The 25,345-nt window shown below is 45.7% G+C and overlaps 1 protein-coding gene across 6 annotated transcripts in view; it reads right to left on the bottom strand.

The window, feature by feature from the left end:
* SMG7 (SMG7 nonsense mediated mRNA decay factor) overlaps positions 1-22,420 on the bottom strand; it is an 81,272-nt gene extending 58,852 nt beyond the window's left edge. For 3 of the 6 annotated variants that reach the window (XM_090048181.1, XM_090048187.1, XM_090048183.1), the window contains exon 1: positions 22,138-22,420. In XM_090048181.1, the coding sequence (XP_089904307.1) occupies positions 22,138-22,199 (62 nt within the window). In that variant the 5' untranslated portion in view covers positions 22,200-22,420. Of the gene's footprint in view, positions 1-21,244; positions 21,972-22,060 lie in introns of those variants that run through there. The other 3 variants (XM_090048186.1, XM_090048184.1, XM_090048185.1) reach the window with 3 other exon arrangements.
* Positions 22,421-25,345: the final 2,925 nt, after the last annotated feature.

The raw sequence follows: 25,345 nt of genomic DNA, 5'->3' as shown, positions 1-25,345 counted from the left end.
TACAAATCTCTTGGACGTCCTCAATCCTTGAGACTTCAGGACCAGAGCCTCCAAGTATTAAAACCCACATTATGTTCTAGTAGTCCTTGAATGCCCCGAAGACAGCATGCTGCAGACAGGACTTCCAGACAGAGTGAATGCAGAGAAGGACCCTGGAAGAACTATAGCAGTGCAACTGGCATAACCTTCCCCCTTAGACAAATTTTCAAATCGTTCTTACTGTGCGTGCCAGTATGTAGGCAGAATGTTTCTGAACCACCAGGGTCCCAAATTAAAAGCCGCAATCATGTGTCTATGTGAAAAAATACCCATTTCTCATCTATTTGTAGATTTTTTTTGTCATTGCAGTTTCACAGCATCTAAGGAAAAATCACGAGACTTACTGGCTTATCTTTGATGGCTTAATACCTAGAAAAACTTAACTGATGCTTAATGGCACTCAGTGTCTTCACTCATTTCCATTAGTCAGTCTTCACCAAAATAAGTCAATAACACTTACTGATACTTAATGGCTACATACTCATTAATAAACAACGTATACATAACTAACAAAATGAAACACTAGTACAGCATACTTTACCTCACGTTTGACTGAAACTTAATATGAAAATATGATCTACCCATTTTGGAACATCATGTTTCATGGACTAACATTTAGATTAAATCTATTCCTTTAAAGTTAAATCCTTTGTCCTTGCCATAATTCAATCTGCCTTTAGTACATAGGTCCAAAATAAAAAGCTTGTAAAAAGGCAACCCCCCCACCCCAAAAAAACCCCAACCTTCAATTTCTGTATATTCAAAGTCGTAACAGGTCTTTCTATACTTTCTAGAAGACAAGTAAATTAGTATATGACTAGTATTACCAAAATTAATACATTGGTCATTGAAACAGTGACTTTTCCCTCCCAGATTTCTCTTGTTCATTCTTTGAAAAGACTTTGATTCTTTTGTGATTAGAGACTCCTACTGGACATTCACTGGAGCTAAGCAGAAAGATGCAAGAGTTTCTTACTGAAATTGTCTCAACTTCCTTGAAAATTAGAGAGCAATTTTATTTCAGATCAGTTAACTGTTGAAGGTCTTTGTCCACACATTTTCTTGCAACTTCAAGCTAAATTTGCATCATAACTTACTGATGAAAAAGAAATCGTTTGCCACCAAACTTGATATGGGCATTTCCTAGTAGTGCTGGTAATTAAGAAGCGTTGTGTGAAAGCTTTACATATCTTCAGGTTGACCTCAAGAAGTTCACAGGCCTGAATTTGTTAAATATTGAAAAGTTTCAAAATATAAAGACAGGCTTTGTCCATCTGGGGGAGATCAAAGTTCAAGCGCATTTATAGAGTTAATTGTTAATTTATCTATGTGTTCTTGTTTAATGTTTCCAATTTTAAAACATTTTAGTTCAGCTTCTGATTAAATAAAAATAGATTTCACAAATCAATTCATTAAAAATATTTCAATATCTATTTAAAGTAATTCTCAATTTACCCAAGTAATTTTAAAACTTACTCCAAAGCCTTACCACAGAACATTTAAAACCTTATTTTAAAAAGGGCTTCCCTTGCAAGCTGCATCTTTCCTGTGGACACCTGCTGCAGAGGAGGAAAAAAAACATGCCAGTAACACTCGTTAGATGTGCAGTATGGCTAAGAGGGTAAGACTGAGTCTTGATTTCTAGAATGTTTTCTTAGTCATGAAATTACTTCAGAAATTTAGTAATTTCCGTAAGATACACTTCTATGTTATAGAAAATTTTTAAATCTACACTCTAGAGGTGCAGCTATCATCGGTCTGATACTGGATTGGCACCGATATAAAGAAAATTGTTTATCAGCACGCAGGCAGAGAGGAGCACAGCCAGGCAATGTGGAGAGCAGTATGCAGCTGGTAAGTCTGGTGTGGTGGAAGAGGAGGGGGAGGGAAGGGGTGTGGGAGGGACAGATCAATGTCCCCCGCAGGGAGGGAGGGGGTGGGGCTGGGGCAAATGCTGCCCAGACGGTGCAGGGTGGGCACAGAACGGAGCTGCGGCTCATCCAGGGGGCACAGGAAGGGGGGTGGCTCCCACCACTGTGTGCCGCTCATCCCGTGGTTCCTGCCACTCATCTGGGAGGGCACTAAGGAGAAAGGCATACGCCCCAGATCGGTGCGGGGCAGACTAGGCAGGCTGCAGCCGCAAGCTAGGGCTGTGCTACACTTGGGGCAGGTGGCAGCAAGGGGCTAAGGCAAAATCTGGGGTGGCTGCAGCCACCCCCCCCCCCAGCACTGCAGCCTCCCGGCCCAAGCGCAGCGCTGCAGCCTGCCCGGCCCACCCAGCACAGATCCGGGGGCACACGCCCCTCCCCTCCGTGCCCTCCTGGACGAGTGGCAGGAGCCACCCCCTCTCCCTGGTCCCCCAAGACAAGTCACAGCACCATCCCGCACCCACCCTGCCTGGGCAGCCCCTGCCCCAGCCCCACTCCCTAACTCACTGTGGGGGGCATTGATCTGCACCCCAGCACTCCCCTTTCCTCACCTTTCACCACCACAGACTTACCAGCTGCGTGCAGCTGTATCGGAAATCAGATTGGTATCAGCTGATACATCTCCTTAAAAATCAGCTATCAGTATTGGCCCCCAACATCTCTATCAGTGCACCCCCACTATACTCCACCCACTGCTATGAGATTCTGTACCATCCCACATATGCTGATGAAAACATATTTACAAAACTTGCTGCTAAAAATCTGCCACAAGAGCTTGAAAAATGCAGCTGCAATTCTTTCACTCCAATTTTATCAAACCACATAGTATGCCAAAAGTAACAGGTTCTGACAAGCAGATTTTTGCTTCAAACCAGGACTGCAGAGAAATTGGGGCTTGTCCACACATGACATTTACTGGCTGAAATGCAGTAGCCTAATTATACCAAGACAGTTTCACCATTACATTTTCTCCTACGTGCACGAGCTCTTAAAAACAAAACAAAACAAATCCCAGAAAACTGTGTGACTCAAAGCAACACCCAGCTGACTGCAGTATTACATGCAATAGTCATGAACCAAAGTCAAATCAGTCACCGCTGTGCGCTCCTCTCCCCTACATGCTGGTTTTGAACCATCAGTGACCTGGTATAGTTTGTAGACAGTCCTATGAACTGTGTTTCACCATTCAGGAAAAGTTATTGCGCAGGAAGATAACATTTGAAAAAAATAATCTAGTTGACATCATGCCCATTGTTGAACTTCTCACATTGCCACCTCCTGCCAAAACTAAATCGTCACAGCAGCACCAATTCAGCTGTCAAACCACAGCCTGAAAACAGCCTGAGAACTGACAATAACTTATCCATTCTAATATTAAAAATTATTCTGGACCACAGCTGAATGCCTGCATTTAAAAATTCAAACCTATATTCGGAACCTATGAATATAACAAAGCAGAAAGCAGCAAATCATCCACAAAATACCGATGGCTATACTACTTCAGTGAGACTATCAACCAGCGCACATACTCCTCTTCACCCAGGCAGTGAAAGGACACTAAACACACAGAAGCCTCTGCAAGCCTTCATGCAAATTTAGGAGGTTATTCAAAGCTAAGGGCACTTTTAGAATAGCCTCTTTCAAAGAGGCTAAGAAAGCATCTTTCAATTCAAAACTGAGTCTACTGCTAGCTTCCTGCCATCACTAGCACCTGCAAAGCTAAAGCAAAGCCACATAACACATACTTTTATTACAGCACATGCTAGCATGATGAACCTCTGGTTCACTCAAAATTATATTTTTTAATAGGACAGGGAACTTTAGGGTCTTTTTTTCCATCCTGTAAAATAATATTTCACAAGCCTGGCGGGACATGCCGTGTTTATGCCATACACTAGAATCACAGAAAATCTACCTTTCCACTTTGCTGGTACAATCTACAGATTGTCTGGACACGCTTAAACTTTGCAGCTGGTAACTTTTGGTCAGGGTTGAGGGGCGATGCAAGAGAAAAATCAGTCTCTCTTTAAATATTAATTAGGGAGTGTTTGACAGCTGTTAAGCACACTTAAGCTTTCCTCAAAAATAGCCACTGCTATTACCAACTTAATGCTGTACCTCCCTTTGTGGTAAAATCTAAAAAAAATATGATGTTGTTACTATTGCTGCTGACAGTTCCTAAATTAATACATGTAGGAAATGTTGGTAGAGTACTTAATTGAAGTCCTTAGTCTCAGGAACTTGCTTTCCCAACTTGTTCGACAAAGCCTATGTTTAGTGACCTTTAGGATGCAGGTCCAGACTTACCAATTTGCTCCAGCCTTTAGCCAACTGGACAACTAGGGGTGGTACCAAGATTTTGAAATGGTATGGGGAGTCTGACATAAGTATTAACAAACAGAAAGTAAGTCAAATAGCCAAGTAGTTTCCCCTCATCTTCTGCCTATTGCTTCAAAATACCATTTCTCTTAAAAAAAACATTAATAGACATGCAGACAGTCTCAGGATAATTAAAGTGTGCCAATATGCAACAGTGAGGACACGAGAACAGAGGAGTCTCCTCTGCTTGCATATTTGGGCAGAAGAGATAGCACAAAGGTGGTCTCCAGACCATCTTGACGGTCAACAGGGTTGTTTCCAGCCCCTGAATAAAAAGTGTTACGTTAGGGGATGACTGAACTGTAGATGAAGTATGAAAAAATCATACGGTTCATCTATATAGATGTAGCGAGTCTCAGCTTTTTTAGACTTGAGGCACCCCACAAAAACAATAGCTCATTTTCACTCTGAGTGCAGAAAAAATTGATAGAGAAATTTGCCAAAGATTACAACAGGCTGTAAATATAAATAATACCTTACCTCGATAAATTTTCCTCAGCAAGGTTATTTTATTTTGCACAAACCAGTGTGAAAATTTGATCCAGTGGTGAAGGTGGTGGATGGACTCAAAGGTCCAGGTGTTGTCAACGGGGTCACCAGCAATTTCCCCGTCTCAGCTATGGCTCAGCAGCTGCAATAATTATTTGGCTGTTCCATTTTGTCTTGTTGTTTATTTTAGTTTGGCTGTTCAGACTTTAGATACAAATATTAATGCTGAGGTTGTTAATGATGATGTCTAATTCATGAAAATCTGGGGTATGCATGTGAGGACCAGAATCTGATTAGTCAAAACATATGGGCAATGAGTACATACAAGGTCAGAATGTTTATGACACCGTGGTTCTCTATTTGAAATTCTGGGCTTAGCATACAAGACATGCTTGCAAACCCAACAATGGTAATATTGTGTTTCACCCTGCAGCATCCTTGAAGAGATCTCAAGGAACCTCAGGGTACTGTGGCACCCTAGTTGTATTCCACAGACATTCAAAATAAGTGGCTATTAGAGATCTAGACCGACAGCAGATTGGTTGATGAGGTATTTAAATTACAAGAATAGGTAGGAATAAAAACAGTTAAGAACAGTAGAGCAGAAGTTCCCAATCTGTGGTACAGGTACCACACCAGTGGTACGCAGACAACCTGTCAATGGTACACATTAACAGATTTATTATAATTACTTTATATGACAAAAAATTGCTAGGGGTTCTTAAGTTTGTATCATTTTAACTTCGTGGTGTGCAATCTGTCCAAGTTTGGGAACTGCTGTAGTAGAAAAAGACTGAATTTCCCAGAGATTTTAGCCATTACTCTTAGAAAAAAAATGAAAGATTACAAATGCTTAAGTAAACCTTCACATTATTTTAAAATGAAGACTAACTGACATTATGCTCTGTTAGATTTTTTTCCCCAACACCATCTATAGGGTTTTCTTTTCTAAATAAGGTAAGGCAAGGGTGAGTGAATCACTGAGCTATTTCAGTTTACTTCCCCATCTCCTACAGCTGGCAACATAGTTTCTAAGGTAACCATTTGTTTTAGATGCTCTGAACAGGGAAACCAAGTTACTAAAGGATTTTAAAACAATTTATTTTAAACTACAAGAAAGGGTTTCATGTTCAAACTTAATAAAAAGCTATGTTCTTCTCCACTTGTGCCCCTTCAAGTCATCGGCAACAACACTGTTCAAAAGACCACCTCCATTCAACACTTGGTTTAATACCGGAGATGCAAAAGTTACTTCAAAGGGACTTTAGAAAAATCAATAATCTTGCTGAATACCATCGTTGTTTGTCACCGTCCCTCATTTTAACTAGAGGTGCACCAATACATCGGTTCATATTGTATCAGCACTGATAAAAGGAAAACTGACATTATCAGCAATTGGCTTTTTTGGGCTGATGCGTCTGGTAATGTCACCAAAAAAATCTTGTGCGCATACACACAGCCGCAGCATGCCAGGAGTACAGCCTGGCAGCTTGGAGAGTGACAGAGCTAGTGGCTCATCTGGGGGGGCGCAAGAGGGCAGAGAGAGGAGGGACAGCTCCTGCCACTGCATGCACCCCTGAGGGAGACACAGGGGGCATGTGCCCCCCAATATGTGCACAAGGCAAAGGGGGCTGCCCGCTGCCTGTTTGGGGCTGGTGCCAGCCTCTCACCAATGGCTGTGCTCAGGCCAGCAGGACAGAGCAGGCAGTGGTAGTGCTGGAAGGGGAGTCTATCGGAGGGTCTATGGTGAATTTTGGGGTGGCTCTAGCCCTCCCCATAAGCTGCCTCTCAGTGCTGCCCACCCTGCCCTGCCCACCATGAGTGCAGCCACTGGGAAGAGGCTGGCACCAGCCTTGAGCACAGTGTGCAGCCTGCCCCTGCCCCACACATGCCCCCCCATGCCTCTCCCAGCAATGCACACGGTGGTGGAAGCCGCCCCCAGGGTGAGCCACTGGCTCCACCCTGTGCTCTACCCTACCATGGCTGGGCAGTGCCTGCCCCTGCCACACTCCCTCCCTTTTTCAGGAAATTTTAATCTAAGTCTCAAATTTCCATGGGTCTCTTTAAAAAACAAGAAAGCAGAGTTCTTCATTGCAAGCCAACAATGATAAAAAAGAATTAAAAGAAAAACAAGTTTAATTAAATAAGAGGTGAATTCAATAATCTCTTCCAATCTACCAACTTGCTTACAATTCACTTCTAAAATACTTATAACTTCTAAAATTTTACTTGCTCACCTGCCCACAGTAAGTAATGCACCAGGTATAGACCAGACCAGACCACACTGGCAGCTGGTTCAGGGCCAGGCCACAACCCTTCCCTCCCCCACCTCCCCACATGAGACTGAACCAGACCCTTCCTCCATACTGCTGGATTAGGGCTGGGTTGCCCCCCACCGCTCTCACATGGACAGATGGGTCTCTGCTGTGCCCAGAACCTGACTGGGTCCACCAGCTGGATCCAGCCTGCAGAGGGATCAGACACTGCCCATCCAGCCTACTGAATGAAAAGGTTGAGCACCACTGGTATAGACAGAACAGCCATAAAGCTAGGGAGGTAAAAAAAAGGAAGATTCCCAGGCTTGTTAACATAAAATATTTGATAGCAACAGCTAATCCAGTTATTTATGAAATATAATAAATTTTATTTCCAAATTAGCATGCTTTTAGAACAGAGAAGTAAAGCAACTATTATTCTGGGAAAAGTCATTCACAGTAGTAACTAAGCCATTAAAATTTCTCCCCTGGATAGATAAGCCCTTTGGCAACTAGGAAGCTGGTACAATTTCTAATTGCTGAGGATGTGGATAGCAACAAGCAGCAGAGAAGAGAGAACAAAGAGAAAATGTTTTGGAGAAAAGGACTGGGATTTAACCACTGGTTTTGACCTGTAAGGCCCTAAAATTATTAAGGATCACATTTGTAAGAGTCTAGTGAGGAAAGTAATGCTAAAGAGCAACCAGCACAGATTCACAGCAGGTAGATCCTGCCTGACTAACCTTGTTTCTTTTTATGACCAGGTCACAAAATGCTTAGACGCAGAAAACAAGGTGGATGTCATCTACTTGGATTTTAAGAAGACCTTTGATATGGTATCTAATTATATTCTCATAGATAAACTGAGCAACTGTGACATAGATAATTACACAGGTGGGTGGCATAATTGGCGTGGTGGGGGGGGTCGCACCCAGACAGTGGTGGTGGATGGGTCGGTATCTACCTGGAAAGATGTCAGCAGTGGAGTCCCGCAAGGCTCAGTCCCTGGACTGGTGGTGTTCAATGTCTTCATCAGTGACCTGGATGAGGGCGTAGAAAGCACTCTATCCAAATTCGCAGATTTTTATGGGGTGAAGTTAACCCACCAGAGGATAGGAAACGAATACAGGCATATCTAGACAGGTTGGAAAAGTGGGCAGAACAGAATAGGATGCAGTTCAATAAGGACAAATGCAAGGTGCTGCACCTAGGAAGAAGGAATCACCAGCACCTTACAGGCTGGGGGAAGACCTTCAGCAGCGCAGCAGCAGAAAGGGATCTTGGAGTCACTGCTGACTCCAAGATGAACTTGAGTCATCAATATGATGAAGTGATCAGTAAAGCTAACCACACTTTCTCATGCATTAGTAAGCGCATGACAAACAGGTCCAAGGAGGTAATACTTCCCCTTTATGTGGCATTGGTCAGGCTACAGTTGGAGTACTACGTCCAGTTTTGGTCATCACACTTCAAGAGGATGTGGACAACCTTGAGAAGGTTCAGAGGAGGGCCACTCATATGGTTAGGGGCCTGGGGGCAAAGCCCTATGAGGAGATTGAGGGCCCTGGATCTCTTCAGCCTCTGCAAGAGAAGGCTGAGAGATGATCTCGTGGCCACCTACAAATTCATTAGTGGTGGGGCAGCAAGGAATAGAAGATGCTCTGTTTACCAGGGCACCCCTTGGAGTAACTAGGAACAATGGCCACAAACTGACAGAAAGCAGATTTAGGTTACACAATAGAAAACTTCTTTACGGTAAGGGTTGCCAAAATCTAGAATGGGCTTCCAAGAGCGGTGGTGCCCTCCCTTAGCTTGGGGGTCTTTAAGAGCAGGCTAGACAGGCACCTGGCTGGGGTTGCCTGACCCCAGCGCTCTTTCCTGCCCTGGGCAAGGGGTCAGACTTGATGATCTGCTCAGGTCCCTTCCGACCCTAATATCTATGACCTAGTAAGGCTGTGCAACTCTGGGCCCTGTGGGAAAGAGTACAGTTTTTCCACAAATTTTCTAAGGTACACACAAGACTGAAGGAAGAGTTGCTCTGAAGGAGAGAAGCAAGAAAGACTAACATCTCCTGACAAATTCAGGTTCAAAGTCACTTTTACTACTTAAATCTCCCTTTCATAGTACCATTTGGAATTTATGAGTATTTCCTCCTCCTCCTGCCCAGTAACTCCAGATTACTGGAGTTCTCACTCTTGTTAAGATATACTACAGGTGCTCAACCTTTTGGCTGCAAGGGCCAAATGAATGGCATAGGGCCAGCCCTGCATCACCTCTGCCCAACCCCATGCACTGGGAGCAGGGCTTAATGCCACCTTCATCTGGCTGATCTAGCCCACAGGCCCACAGTCCAGGAAGCTTCCCTTGGGTCTGTGAGAAGACCCGCAGGCCAGGTGACAACACTGGGGGTTGAGCACTCCTCAGATATTGACTTGGGAGTTACGCAGAAGGTCTGTCTTCTCCACAAAGTCCTACAGTCTCTAGCCAAAGCATTCTCTCCCTTGTGAATGTCCAAAAATACATAATAACAATTTTAATGTTGTACACTACAGGTTAGGTATAAAAAGAAAAAGGCTAGTGATACCGGTCACCCCAACTGATTTGTTGGCCTGTTTCACAAGAAAACATTAAAGAACTCCCTCTCCTGTCTTGGTATCTTAGGCAAGCATTAACTCTGGAGGAGAACGAGGCTATGTTACTTCTCTTGCTAATTTTCATAACATTGACACCTGAAATTACAATACCTTGTTCACCAAATGTTGATGAATAATACATCAAATAGCCTCCACAGAATAAGCTAGTAATTAAATTTGCAGTTTAAAAAAAACTCACTTTTACAAAAACCATTTCTTAACTAAATACAAGACTTTAATTTTACTTGGGTCTAAAGTCTTCAAGGGCAAAATTCAACAATTTGTTAGGTAGATGCATGCAAAGAGGTTACACTCCCCATTTCAAAGTTATAAAAGGAGTCATTCTGAAATACTTCGACCTTAAAGTAAATGCATGCATAGCTTTAATAAGCATAAATGTTGTAAAGATGGGAGGGAACAATAACATTTAAAAAAACAAAAAACAAAAAAAAATTTATTTATTTTTTACATGAAAATCCCAAGACAACCTTACAATGGAACTATTTTGGTTCCTTCATAACGAAGTTAATGCTGTACTTAGGAGACAAGGATTTACTTTAGGCATGTATTTGGGAGAAGTTCTTGGTGTTAACAAGCCTTTCAGCTCTGTGGCAGAAAACAGGATAGAATCCAATTCCAAAGGGAAGCCTGCACTTGCATTAGCTACTTGACCTTCTTTCTCGTCCCACAACCCCCTGTCTCAGTCCCTGTATACCTACCAAACAAGGTTTGGGTCCAGCATGATTTCCTTCACTACACAACCTGAATTTCTCTTTGAAGCAGCTTCAGACAGTGTGCTGAATGATACAAAAGTTCTGTGGCACAAAATGCTACATGATCACAGAATCAGAGAGAAATAACAGTGGAAGGGACCTCCACAGGTCATTATGTGATCAACTAAATAAAGATTATCATAATACATGAGAGCAAAATTAAAGTTATACCTACATCGTCCCCTGGCACTGAACACCTGTTTGAGAAAGACCAGTCAGTTGTGCCCACCACCTTCATCAATATTCACAGGAAACCCATAGGGACCTTATCTCTTCTGCCCCCACTCACTTCTCTCTTCAGCTAGAAAGAACTATCACAATATACAGCAATTTGAGAAGTACCTGACACTGGTCTCACCTGGTCTTGTTTGGGAAACTCAATCACCTGCTTTCTTTAAATGGTTTTAAAATTAGTCAAAGCACCATAAGTTGCCAGTTTCTTCAAAATAAACTAAGAGCAGAAAGGTCCAAAAACCAAAGTGCCACTTGTCAGACAAAGTAGTGCAGCACCGACAGAGATTATTGATCCAATTATTGATACACCTGAGTGAAACTTGTAAGTCTGTTGTGGTAGACGGACAGCAGGGAGGGAAGGGGTGTGGAGGGGCAGATCCAAGGCCCCTGCCGTGAGGAAGGGAGCAGGGCTGGGGCAGGCCACAGGATAGAGCCGTGGCTCATCCAGGGGGTGCAGGACAGAGGGGTGGGGTCAAGGCTGTGCTCAGGGTGAGCGGCGGTGACACTGGGAGAGGCCTATGAGCAGGGGGGGTGTCTATGGCAAAATCTCAGGTGGCTGCAACCCTGCCCCCCATAGCCCCTCTCCCAACACCGCCACAGCCCACCCTGAGCACAGGCCCCATGCATTGGGAGCACAGCCCCAAGTGTGGCCCCACAATCCCGAGCACAGCCTCCATGCACCAGGAAGAACCTAGAGCAGCCCCAGCCCAAGCCCACATTGGCAGTCCCCCACCCCACACTCTCCCAGGGTGCATGCAGTGGCAGGAGCCACACACCCCCTCCCCCCGGCTCCTGTGGATGAGCCATGGCTCCGTTCCATACCCCACCCTGTCCCCACTGGGCAGCACCTGCTCCACTCCCTCCCTCACTGGGGGAGGGGGACATTGATCTGCACCCCCATGCTCCTTCCCTCCCTCCTCCCCTTCCACCACAACAAACTTATCAGCTGCACGCAGCTCTCCATGATGCCGGGCTGTTCTCCTTGCTGCCTCCACACTGCGCTGGTGCACGCATGCAAGGGCATGTATTGGCCAAATTATCAGCCACATCAGGCCAATTTCTGATGCAATCAATTTTCTTGATCAGTGCCAATCCAATATTGGACTCGTGTATTGGTGCACCTCTAACATAAAGCTACCTCAACAGATTTAAGAATCCAAATGCTCCATAGTGTTAGTGATGAAAAAAGTGACCAGTCTCCTATGGAATCCTCAAAGCCATGGGCCAGGCTAAAAGACAGAAATCTTAAGAGAAAATGGTACTATGCATCTGGTGCCAAAGAGCTTTACTCTCCAGTGTGTGAAGTGGCTTTTCCAATATTTCATAGTTAAACATGAAGTAGGTGAAACAGACTCAGCACTTGCCCTGAATGGAGCTCTCTCCTAGAAAGAAGGGCTGCTTGGAGACTTAAAAAAAAACAAAACACAAACCGAAAAAAACAGCGCTTTAAATTTAAATTCCGTATGTACACACACCAAGCCAAGCACATGCCCAAAAGAGGCACCATGTTAGCTGGACTTGGCTTGCCCAACATCTGTATAGATCATGCACTTTAGTGGGGCTTTTTGGCGCTTTTATCTAATAGCTGATTTAATCAGCTATTAGATAAAAGTGCCAAAAAATCCCGCTGAAGTGCCCAATCTATATAGACACTGCTGAGCCAGGTCAAAGTAATGCACTGTTTCTTCCAGTAAAGCATGTTTTTTTGTTTGTCTGGGGGTTTTTTTTAAATGTCTGCAAGCAGCCAAGATGAACTGGAACCTAGGGAAATTTATGAATGTTACAACATAATACCAAGTACAGGAATTGAATCTAGCAAAATAGGAAGATTACAGAGGGGAAAAAAATTTACATGCGCAAACACCAAACAAGAAGAAAAGCTAAGGTGGATGATGCCATTGGAGATGATAAAACTTTTAACTGATATATCAGAAACACCACAAGCACCTCTTAAAGAATAACTTAATGCTTTCTATCCTAGAGGTAGAAGATAAAATTAACTTTAGCAGGACCCTAAAGTACCGTAAGGGTCTTGATTTGAATCCCATTAATGAAATTCAGTCAGTTACTAACATCAGTGCAACCAATTGCAAGACTCAGTCCCTTCTGGTTCCACAGAATTATCCCTCAAGTACAAAAGCCAGAATGAGTCATCCAAAAGTCCTCCTGGAATATAAAGAGGAAAAATCAAGCTGGGTCAACGTGGCTCAGAAGTTTATTCCATCATTAACTCTAAGTATTACACTGCTCTGCATGGGCAGTGAGTGAAGTAATTCAATGCAACATAAGCATACGCTAATGAAGACATCACCTGAGTCAGTCTTCCTTCACTTTGGGAACCTGCTTGACACTATCAAAACCATGTCTGTTTTTCTTGGGAGCCCAAATGGGAAAGATGACAACAATGAGACCTGTATTACTCTACTGCTCCTCCATTTATTTTGGAGGACTGAGAAATGCTTCCAAGATCAATTAGTCCTCTAGTCATTAATCCTATATGAACAATGCTACAGACCTAAAGCTTTCAGACTGAGGAAAAGGTCACTGGATTTACATGCATGATGAGGACAGAGCCAACCAAGCAGATTCTGGTAATGAAATCAGTACAGTGGTAGTACTCTAAGCACCCTTGTGACCTACAGCAAAAATAAACACATAGACTAAACCTGTATAGCATGAAATCATTATAGTCACCGTTTCACTGCAGACAGCAATGAGGTGCTGAGGACAAAGCAAACAGAGCCTTGATTCCTTATGTAGCCCTACACCACATATTAGGATCTCCCAAAACAAAGAATGAAGGAGGAAGGGACAGAAGATGAAGGAGAATCCAGATACCTACAGCTTTCTCAGAAAAGTCTGCACTTGTGCTTCCTAGAGTACAACATACCACCTCAACAGCAGTATGTTGAAAAAAAAGAGTCCCACCAACAAACCTATGATTTTCTTAAGCTGCAATAAGGGAATATAAGCAGGGAGCTACCAAAATCACAGTGAAAGTTTGTGGTACAGTGGTACCTTTAATCTTGCTATTTTCACTGCTCCCCTTCCCCACCCCCTTGGCCATAGAGTAGCCAAGCGGCATTTATTGCCTCTTATCCACTCAGCAGTAGGGGAGGAGGGGACAGGAGGGCAGACACAGCGAGGTGCCGCTAAACTTCAGTTGCAATTTAGGTAGGCCCCTAAATATAAGACTGTGTTTTAAGTTAAGTTTTATTTTCCTTTCCAGGGTGTGTATGCAGATTTTAAATGAAGTGAAGAAGGGGTTTCAAGTTGTGAATCAGTATCCTAGATGAACTCTTCATTACTCTTCTGTCATCCCCTTTGAGGACTGTGTTCTTCTATTAAGGAACAGCTCCTCTGAGTCATTACAACAGAGGCAGTGAAGGAACATTATTTTCAGGACTTCAACACTCACTGAAGCTTTTCCTTCAATAAGATCAGAGGAGCAGTGGTAGAGCTAATGTTCCAACAGGTCAACTGCCATCTCTTCCCTCTCCTACTGCTGCAGAAAAGGTCTAGAATTACTTTTGCTGACCTTCATTGGCTGAAACCAAGCAGCAAAGAAGTCAAGATCCCAAGGGCACACCCAGACAAGCATGCACGTGCCATATGCAGTGCTGCAAACCTGTCTGTGGTGCTGCAAAGCACACACGCTGCACATGCAGGCATTCACGTGCTGCTAATTTGCAGCACAACAAGGGATTTTTTGACAATGAGACTCCGGTGTCAAAAAACCCCACGTCTGGAAAAAAGCAGGGCAGTGAATGTGGTAGCAGCATGTACCACACAAAACTAGAGCCTGGCTGGCTAGAGCCATGCTCTGGCTGCCAGCCAGTCTCAGCGTGCTGGATCACTGCCACTGGAGCCCTGGGAAGCACCCAGGACCCCAGTTAAGGCTGGAGAGGCCAGCCTCCACTACACCACCCAGGGCAACTTGCTACGCACCAAAGCACATGTGCATGAGCATTCCCCGGGGACAAGTAGCAGAGGCACAACTATGTACTGCTGCTATTTGTCCCAAGGGAAACGCACACACACGCTCAAAGCAGTAGTTCCCCAAATGTTCAAGACTGAACCTTCTTACATGAACCCAGGCCATTTTGAGCAATGAGCCAGTTTGTTCTCATTTAAGCAGTTGTACTCCCAATAATCAAATTTCAAATTTAAAGCACATTCCCTCAGCAAACAATAAAAGATAAGATACAGCAGCTTCTGATCACCTGGAATCAGTAAAGCTTTATTTGCAAAGGCTAGTACTTCAAGCCAACTGGCAAGGTCTGTCAAATGAGGGGTGTTGGTTTCATTTGGGAAAGTAGTTTTTACTGGAGCATCTTTCACATAAAAAGGTTGTAAGACAGATTTTATAAGTTATTTGAATGCCATGCTATTTTTATTGTAATCAATGATTTAGTTTGTTTTCTTTAATAAGACCATCACTGTGGTACTTGGATGCACAGCAAGTTTAAATACCAATATTAAAACAGCCCACAATAAAGAGACCTATTCCAGAATAGCAGAAAAACATAGGAGCTCAGCAATAATCACCAAGTAAATGTTTGATGGAAAAGGCTGCCCTACGTCCTCCACTGAAGGTCAACAAGCTTGTTTCCTCTAATGCTCCATTCAAACTAATATTCCACAGTTGGTACCTTCCTTTGGTCATGCTCCTTTCAAGTTTAGGTGCCCCCCCCCGGAACTTTTCAATCAAGCATCAGTTAGTCACCTATCATAGGACCCCTCTTCCCCATACACTAAAAACCAACCAAAACAGCCCACCAAGTGATTTAATCCAACCCCAGAGCCAGACTATCAGTGGCAATTCAGCAGCAAAGCCATTTGGAAGCTGGTCATAGGTAGCAGCCAGCCTCAGACCAAACTGCATTATTTCAGCACACTGCTCCTAAATGGTTGCTGACCCCTAAAGCAGGAAGAAACAGGTTAGACTAGTGACTCTCAACCAGGGTACTGAAGGATCCCAATAAAGGTGCCATGCCACCAAGCCCCTGTGTAAGAAAGTAAAAGTTCTTCTCCCCCAGTGTGGTGCACCGTACCTGCCCCAGCTACATAGTGGCGCCTGCAGCTACTCCTTTGGGGTCCACTGCCACTACTGCTGTCCCCTTGGCAGCCCCTATGCCAGGGGCAGGCAATTATTTTGGGCAGAGGGCCGCTTGCTTAGTTTTGGCAAGCCATCGAGGGCCGCATGACTGGCAGCCCAGGGCAGATCAATATAAATTTTCTAAATATTTTAGGGGCCCTGCAGGCTAGACAGAATGGCCTGGTGGGCTGTATCTGGGCCCCAGGCCACATTTTGCCCACCTCTACCCTATGTCATCTACTCCCACACTGGCAGCAGCATGTTCTGCTTCAGGCAGCTGACATAGCATCAGAACCGCATTTTGTAGCCTGGCTTGTGCACTGTGCTCCTCGCATTCCCAGGGCATGCAAAAGGGGGTCCAGAAGCAGTTGCAGCCACATGAGACCCCACAAGAACAGCCTCCAGTGGAGACTTCCCTTTCTCCCTCACGTACAGGCAGGGAAGGGGCAAACAGTAGAAAGTACACAAGCTTGTTTAAGTCCTCCATCACTTGGCACTAGCTAGATCAGTAGTTCTTAACGATTTTAGCCTCTGGGCACCAATCCATGCCTTTTCTAAAGTTAGGTTGTAGTCCAGTGGTTCTGAAATGGAGTGCTGAAAATTCAGGAAAGGTAAGAAGGGGATCTTGAGGCTAAAAAGGCTGAGAACCACTTGATTAGATCAATCGTGAACTGCCACTAGAAGCAAACAGAAGCCAGAACAGGTGGAGCATATTTGTAACATACCTGCACTGACCTGCTCGTCTAGGATACTAGACCATTGTTTTGCTGTTAACTTCAAATACAACACAGTATGAGACCAACCCGATCGTGACAAAAGCACATAGAAGTTTGGCATGATGAAGGAGAAGTCAGACTGTTAGCTGGTCCAAACTGAAAAGAGGCATGTTAATCACTGTTGCAAACAGGGATATTTGAGTACAGTCAATAGTTGAAAAAATACAATAGTACATAAGATATTGTACCAGTTTAATAAACCTCTGGAGTTTATTTTGCCTAAGGTCTTGTCAAGGCCTCTCTTGTGTCTTGAATAATACAACTTCTCCGGCCTTGACTACTGCAACCCCTCTCAGATCCAAAGCTTTCCTCTCATGCCACAATAGTCAAGGCCAAAGAAGTTTCACTACTGAAGCTCCTCTCAGACCCATTCAAACATGCTAAGATCACAGTCTGTCCCATCGTTCTAACCACATGATCTACATCTACAAATTCTTCCAATTGCTGCTGCTTCTTCACTGCAGAATAAGCCTCTTGTACATACTCTCAAGGCCTTGCACAATTTAACCCGTTTCCATAACCCCCACATTTAAATGCATGTTACCTCCTTCAGCATCAGTACCAGCTCATTTACACACTGAATCTCTTCTTCCCTTGACACAACAACTTTAATATTTTTCCATATGGTCTTTCATGTTTGGAATAATATTCCCCCTAAAACTCTACCAAGCTATTTCTCTATCCTCCTTAAGCACCTCTTCTCATACAATGCCCACAAAACTGCCAGTTTATAGCAGACACACAGGTAGCAACTTATATCTACAATCACTTTTTTCCCTCCATTTAAATTATTACCCTGTCCTTACATTAAGAATCAGAAGAGCTACTTGTGTCAAATGTTAGCAGCAATTCTGGTATCCAGTGTGAAAGGTATTTAACAAAAAGAGCTGGGACATCAGAAGAATAAAGATGAAAAAGATGGAAGCAAGAAGAGATGATCCCCCTCCAAAGACAGCACCTTATAACAAGACTTTCTTAAAGAAGCCCATTCAGATCTTTTGAACTACTCTTTACTCTCCTTTCTGTAGAATAGCTATAACTAATTTGAATACCTTATAAAGCTGTGGGAAATAGGACTGCTGTTTACTTATTTCAGCCATCAAGACAAACAAACAATAAATAGTAGTGTTTTACAGAGTCCTGTGTTAACAACAAGATTATACTTAAAAACGTAATATTAGCTTTTCTCAGTGCGTTTTCATCCTTAGATAGTTAGGAGCACCTGGTACCTTGTGGTCAGCCCGTGGATCAGGGGTGGGTAAAATATGGCCCATGACCCATAACCAGCCTGCCAATTTATCCTATCCAGCCTCCCAGCCACTGCTAAGGAGGGAGGGCTGTGCCTCACACCATTCTCTGTGTCACAGTCAGAACTGGGCCAGGTCAGGCAGTGCAGACTCCACCTCCACCTCCCCTCCCCCACCCACAGCTGGCCCTGTGGCTGCACAGGCTACACAGTTCTGGCACCATACCCACTGGCAACCAGGTCCAGCCACCTGCCAAAATGAGCCACAGACATAAGCACCTGACAAAATGAGTCCATGCCAGTGGGGGGGGGGGGCCACTCAACCCAGGCAGCTGGCCCCAACTTTCCCAACAGCATAAGCTAATAGCAGCAGGTAAGACAGCTACTTGGCACGCTGTATCACAGCCCATCTCGTGCAGGCCCAGCTGCTGGTGGCCACAATGCTAGGACTACACAGGAACAACAGGAAGCTGGGGAGCAACGGATATGGAGGTGCGAAGAAGTCTATGTGCTGTGAGGTCCAGCCTGGTCCAGCTGTGACAGACTGTAGTAGTATGAGGGGCAGCCCTCCCTTCCCAGGCTCCTGGTGGTAGTCAGTGGGCTAGATGGGATTCATTGGCATCTCTACAGCACCCCCCCTACCAGGACCTCAACAGCTCACCAAAACTCCTTAAGTGGCCCGCCAAGCCAAATAATTGCCCACCTCCTGCCTTAGATTCAAGCAGCACTGTGAATGCCTTTATTGGTTATGGTCTAATTGGGCTTTATCAGAATCTTGTGCTACAAGGCTACGTACAGCTACTCTGGTAACACTGAAGAAGTGATTAAATGTGCCATTGAACAGATGAGAGGGAGACAGCAAAGCGGCAGTCGAGAGAAGAAACAGGGCATATGTAAAAGGGACAGTAGCCTTTCTACAAGGACAGATCCAGTTTGAATTTAAACAACCTAAAGAAGCTACCTACTGATTTCTTAGCACTAGAATTTCTAAGTGTAAGCATAAAATTAAAAGGTAATTGAATTACCAAAGTCCTAGATGCTGTGGTACCAAAGTCCTAGATGCTGTGATCTAATAAGAGTAATGGTACATTTAGCTAAGAACTGAAGTCCTCCCCTTCATGAAATACACCTGAATTACCGCTTCAAGGTACTAACAGATTTATTATTTAACATTTATGCAATTATTCCCTCAATGCAGACATGAAAGGAAAGAGTGAACTTTGTCTTCTATGAAATGAAATAAAGAGAAACATTAAGGTTTCTATTGAAGCTCAGTTCCATCCTAAATGCTACTTAAAATGGCATCATGACATCCACTAATTTCACATCAAATTTGCTTCTATGCTTGAGGGTTTTTCTGGGTGGCTTTTTACATTTTTATTTTTTTTCCTCCCAAACTACCTGCTTGGCCCAACCCCAAGTCCAGAAAGCTACACCAACCTCCTTTTGGCAAATCACCAATAATACTGGAAATGTGCATTATGTCTTACAAGATTTGTTCCCGTGTTTAGCTTTATGTACAGCAAAAAATTGTAATGAAGTCAATGCTTGCTGAGCATGAAATTAAGCATATACATAATTCCTTATAGAATCACAGCCTACATGTATGTGAAGTTACTTCAAATATACACTCAGCATTTCCTCCATCCTGACCCTGACCTCCCCTACTAGTGTCTTTTAAAAGAGGGATGAAGTGACAGTGAGCTTTGGAGACTGTTCTCCATGTAGTTCCTCATCAGAGATTATGCAGCTAGGAGTGGGGGTTTTTTTAGGCATCTCTTCCACCTGCAGCAGGACACACAAGAGACATTCAAATATAGACAAGTCTGTTCCTGTAAGATTAACAACTAGCTGTGGGGCAAGTACCTGGGGATTCCCAAAATAACCTGAGAGTGAGAGATATCCAAATAAAAAATGCTTTGATTCACAAGACATACCCTAGGCACCGCTTTCCTCTGAACTGACAAGCCATGTGGACTACAATTCCTGAAAAAACATTAATGAGAAAGAGGTCTCAAATGCCTGAATGTAATTATGGCTTCAATCTCTTACTTTCCTATTCCTCTCACCAGACTTTACACAAAACCATGACCAGCATTTCTGATGTTTTCCTTATTTGTCCATAAATGCAAATAGAACAGAGTGCATTACAGCAAGAGTGAATCCAGCAGCAACAGACATGTAAGTCTACAAGAACCTATGTAAAGGAATCAACTGTTCTTAAAGATGATCTGCAAAGGATTTGAAGAACTGGTGTTTTGCCTTTTTTACATCTTTATCCTTCATACTGACCTACAAGTGCTTTTTTTTTCTCCTTGCTTCTCACTCTCATAAAGATCAAACATATGAAAAATAAATGTGCTTAACTTAATTCTTATGTCACCATAAGAGAAAAGATAGCCTTCTTCCTAAAGTCCAGGCCTAGTAAAACATAAATTAAGATTCCTGGGCTTTATTCCCAACTTGTTACCAGTAATCCACAAGTAAACTGTCAATTCCCCAGTTTCGCCAATATTTATCAGGAAAAACACTTTACAGCTGTGGATCACACAATTTCTCTGTCCCAAAAACGTACTATCCAAGCAGGTTAATAAAAAGACAAAGAATGGTTGTGGTGAGGGAGAAATGTGAAGAATACCAACACTACTTAGGTGATTTTTTTAATAGAGAAGATAAGGTTTCAGCAAAGAGAAGAAACATTCCAAAACGTTTTTATACTAATTTCAAGATTCCTCAGTTCTATTACGCTAGGTGCTGTTCGTATACAAGGCAAAGCTAGGAAATAAGTGAAAAGATAAGCAAAGACCTGATGAAAAGAAAGGGCGCAGATTTGGGTGAAGAGGATCTTGAACTTCGGGTGATAGGATAAAGAACGTTAACAGAACAATTTTATGAAGGGAGGGCACAGGAAGACAACAAGTGATTTTGACTGAGCAAATGCAACTTGAACAGTAATGATTTGGATAGCTGAAATAAAAGAGTTCAACAGCAAGAAGGGCAGGCAGCAGTGGTGAAGACAGTGAGGAAAGGATAGATGTGAGAGATATTAATAAAGAAAGTGTTGGGATGGGTCAAAATAGAAGAATCAAAATCAGATGCAACACCAATTATAGGTGTGGGAGACAAGATGGTTACGGAAATTGTCAATAGCAAAACAAGCAACAGAGTAAATATAAGAAATCTGCTTTTGGATGGATGAATTTTAAACTGCATCTGATCAACCAAGGAAAAGTCAGATGGAGCTAGAGACATGTGACTGGACAGAGAAGGGTAGAGATTTGGGAATTAATAGTGTGGGGGCAACAGCCAAAATTACTGAACTGGAGGCCTTGGACAGAAGACCTTTCAGAACAGTAAAGCATATTAATTGCATTGCCTCCTTAGAGGTTCTTACTTTGGTCTCCAAGACTTCAGATGAGATGAGCATCTCCTTTTAGCACAGTCACTGGTACCAAATCCTTCCTTGCCTAGAGTTTTTACTGAGAATGGTGCATGTTGTCATATCTGGTCCCCCCAAAAGGAGAAATGAGGATCCAGAGCCGAAGGAGCAGGCCCCGTTAGTGCCCAGAATGGTATCTAGCACTTTTCACCTTCTAGACTTGAAGAACTTGTCCATCCTATGAACCACCCAACCAGGAGCTTGGTCCTCAGGGCCCGTCTTCTCGCAACCTGACCAGCTCTGAGAAAGAAAACCTGCACAGCTCTGCACGCTCAGGTGGGACCGTGGGAGCTTTTGGCAACCCAACGACTGCTGCTCACTTGCCTTTCTTACCCCAGGCATCCAGAGCACTCAGCAGACACGCGTGGGGTTTTGTTTGACACTGGGGGCCACTGAGTGGCCAAACTCCAGCAGGGCACTGCACCCACTCTTAACATTGTGACAGGAGGAAAGTAACCCCCTTCCTGCCACATGACAGTGCTTGACCTTGCCTAAAGAGCTGAGACGCTTCATGGCCACAGGCAGCTGCAGCTGCCTCATGTGAAGAAGGCAACTCCCCCACGTCTCGCCCCTGGGGCCAGTGCACTGCATCCCGCAAACCCCCAGCCCTTCCTCCCCGGGGGTGACGGCGTCCCCGGCTCCTTCCTGGCCAGGGGCAGACCCGCGCCCGCGCCCGTGAGGGGCCCTGCGCCGGGGTGGGAAGCGCCCCCTGCCCGCTCGGCCTCCCCCGGGCCCGGGCAGCGCCCGCAGGACAACCCTGCCCCCGCTCACCGGAGGTACTGAGCACACAGCAGGCTCATCCTCCGCCACTCACTGCCCGCCTCCGCCGCCCCCTCTCTGGGTCTCACAGGCCAGGCCGCCCCGCCGCCCGGGAGCAGCCGCTGCCTCCGGCCACCACCGCCGCCGCCATCTTCCCGTGTTGGGCCCAGGCTCCTGCCGCCGCGGGGGTGGGGAGGCTGCTCTGCAGCGCCGGCCGGGGGTGCGCGGGAGCCGCTCTCGCGAGATCCGCCGCGGAGCTCGCGGCCCCCTCACGCGCCCGGGCTCGACGAGCCGCCTCCGCACGCCGCGGCCGCCAGCAGCAGCAGCAGCCGCCTCCGGGCTTCCCAGTCAATGCCGTCCCCTCACCCACACTTCCGGGAGCGGCCCCGCCCCCCGGCCGCACTTCCGCCCGGTGCCACAGCCAAGCGCTTCCCCACGTCCCGCTTGTCACCGGCCCCCCCGCTGCGGCCAGCCCATTGGCTGCACCGCTGCTATAGCGACCGGGGGGGGGGGGGGGCCGCGCTGTAACCACAGCAACCACCGAGTGCACAGCTCTTCCGGCTCTTCCGACCCCGCCCCCGCAGCTCGCGGGAGGGATGAGGGAAAACCGCTGCGCGGCCTCAGGAGTGCCTTCAGCTGCCAGGGAAGGCTGCAGGCTTTTAAGATAGCCTGAAGCCGCCCGCAACCCCTCCGGGGGACGCTCCTGGCCCGAAAGCCCCGCAGAAAGCGGCTCCCCTGGGCGGGAGGCGGCAGCTGTTCCAATCCAGCTGTTCCATCCAGCTGTGGAGGGCGACTGGGGGATCCACACGTTTCCAGCCCCCTGGGGAATCAGTGCATCCGTCCCCATGGTCCCTGTGGGCCTGGCTCTGCTGCACCTTGTAGATTCTCTCCCTCCTTTAAAGAGCAAGTTCACCTGCTCTTCTCCTAACTCCCCTGCACACGCGGGCCCTGCTCTGCGCGCATCCCTAGCCAGGCCACCATGTGCTGGGTGGAAGTGAATGAGGCGGACACTTCCATGTTGAAGCTCAAGCCCTGGAGCTGGGCCTTGGGTCTGTTGTGACTTTGGTCCTTACCTCTGCTTTGCTCCTGCTGGTTGCGATGGCATCATTTGTCTCCCTATACAAGCAAAAGGGCCTGGGTGACTTGAGGGAATAGAGCCCGCTGTGACCGAAAAATGATCTCATCCCACAGTGCCCTTGCTGGAGCAGAGCAGCTCTCATTGCTAAGTCATGTGCCTGACTCCTGGGTTCTGCTCATTCATAATGCAACTTGCCTGCTCTGTGCCTCAGTTTCTTCCTCTGTACTTTGGGGAAAATATCTAAAACAGTCACACCTCTGACACAAGATCTTTCTGTCAGGAACTACAGAATCAAAACTTCCAACAGAAATCATCTGAGCAGTTCCCTGCTGGTTTTCTGCAGGACTGTCAAGATCCCATGGATTCCTGGCTCCCCAGATGCCTGCCTGATTGGATGCTTAACTGCTCCACTCCAAGGTTTTCCAGGCCCCAGGTTTCTGAGTGGCCAGGCTGCCTGGATCTCTGGGATTCCTGGCTCTAGCAGCCCAGGGCTTGCCAGCTGGGCAGTACAGGAGCCTATGAACCTGTAGCAGCCCAGGGATCCTGAATAGGTCAAAATTCCCATTTTCATTGTTTTCTAAACAAAGTTTCAGTTCCCTTTCTGTAGGAATTTCAACATTTTGACAATTTTGACAATATTTCAAATTTGAACTATTTCATCTTTAAAATGACAGAATTTCCAGTGAAACAGGAAGATGTTATTGACTAACTCTAATGACAGCTTCTAGGGCAGGGTGTGCCTCAAGCAAAAGCCTGGTTCCTTCTCCAAATTCAGTGTAACCTTCCTCTCCCTGCCTTCTCTGTGATGTCAACTAAGAGAAAGGGGAGGCAGCAAAAAATAGCTTTAGAACTGGTTTGGGTGTTTTTGGAGAGACTTGGGGAAACAATAGATGCAGGTATCCTGTGAAACAGAATGAGAAGAGATGGAGAAATAAATTTAAGGCATGCTGGCATAACAACAACAACAACAACAACAACAACAATAATAATAATAATAATAATAATAAATGCATCCTGGGAATATGTAAAGCTCCAAAAGTACTGGAAAATCGCACCTGACACTTCTTTCCTGGCACCAAGGATACTCCTCTTGTGTGATCTTCCTCCTATATATTCTTGCAGTCTCTCCATAGAATCTGAAAAAGTAGGTTGTTGCCTGTGAAAACTCATGCTCCTCTAAACATTTAGTCTCTAAGGGCACTTCCAGATGAACCCACATGTGCCTCTTGCTGCATCTCAAAGCACCGGCAAGAGGCATGCTAGGAACAAAAAAACATTTGCACCGTGGGCTCAGAATTTGGTACCTGGATATCCAGGTAACAAAAAAAAACCCGCAAGAAAAAAGCAGAGCAGGGCACAGTGCAGGATCGTACCCTTAGGTAACCAGAGGCTTGGGTGCTCCAAAAAAATGCTCTAGTAGCCGTCCAGAGCATCTCTATGGCTGCCCCTTGCTGATGGCGCATGGGGCCCATGCATGCAGGACCCAGCCTGGCACGACACATGACCCCTGCAAGTGATGCCAGCCCCCGGGAGACAGCCCGAGCAGCCCGGAGCTGCCTGAAGGTGCATGGCCCTGTGCCGTGCCGAGCCAAGCTGGGCCTGCACAATATGGCACAGGCAGCACTGAGTGCCAGACGGCCGGGGCCAAGCTGTGCTGTCCCATGCTGCACGGGGCTTGTGCCAGGAAGGCCTCAAGCACCCCGAGAGCCACTACTGCTCCCGGGGTGAGATCTGGGCCCTGTGGCGGGGCTTTGGGCCCTGTGGGGGGTCATGTGGTTCTGCAGGGGCCTGTGGCCCCTGTGGGGGGCTGTGGCCCTGTGGGGGGGGAGCCATAGCCCCTTTGTGGGAGAGCTATCCCTCCTAAGCATGACCCCCCCAGACATTCCTCCCCCACACCCACAGTCACCCCACAATCCACCCACAAACCCCACACCCCTAAGCCACCCACACAGATCCCTCATCCACACACCTGGCCCTGTGGGTTAACAGTGAAGGGACTGAAGCAGAGGGGCAGGCTGTGGGTTGAGAGTGAGGGGCAAGGGCAGGGGCAGGGCACTGGCATGTCAGTGTTGCTCAGAGCTGCACATCCTGGTTAGCAAAGAGGGTAGGGGCAGCTTTGATTTTTCTCTGACAAAAAAAGCCAAAAGTAAATACCAAAGCATATAAATATTTAGAAATTATTTTATTTTAAGCACTGGTAGGCTTACAAATTGCTTTAA

This window comes from Crocodylus siamensis, chromosome 5 (assembly GCF_052110815.1).
Source record: "Crocodylus siamensis isolate JL-2025a chromosome 5, ASM5211081v1, whole genome shotgun sequence".
Lineage (NCBI taxonomy): Eukaryota > Metazoa > Chordata > Crocodylia > Crocodylidae > Crocodylus > Crocodylus siamensis.
This window is presented reverse-complemented; position numbering and strand designations above follow the sequence as displayed.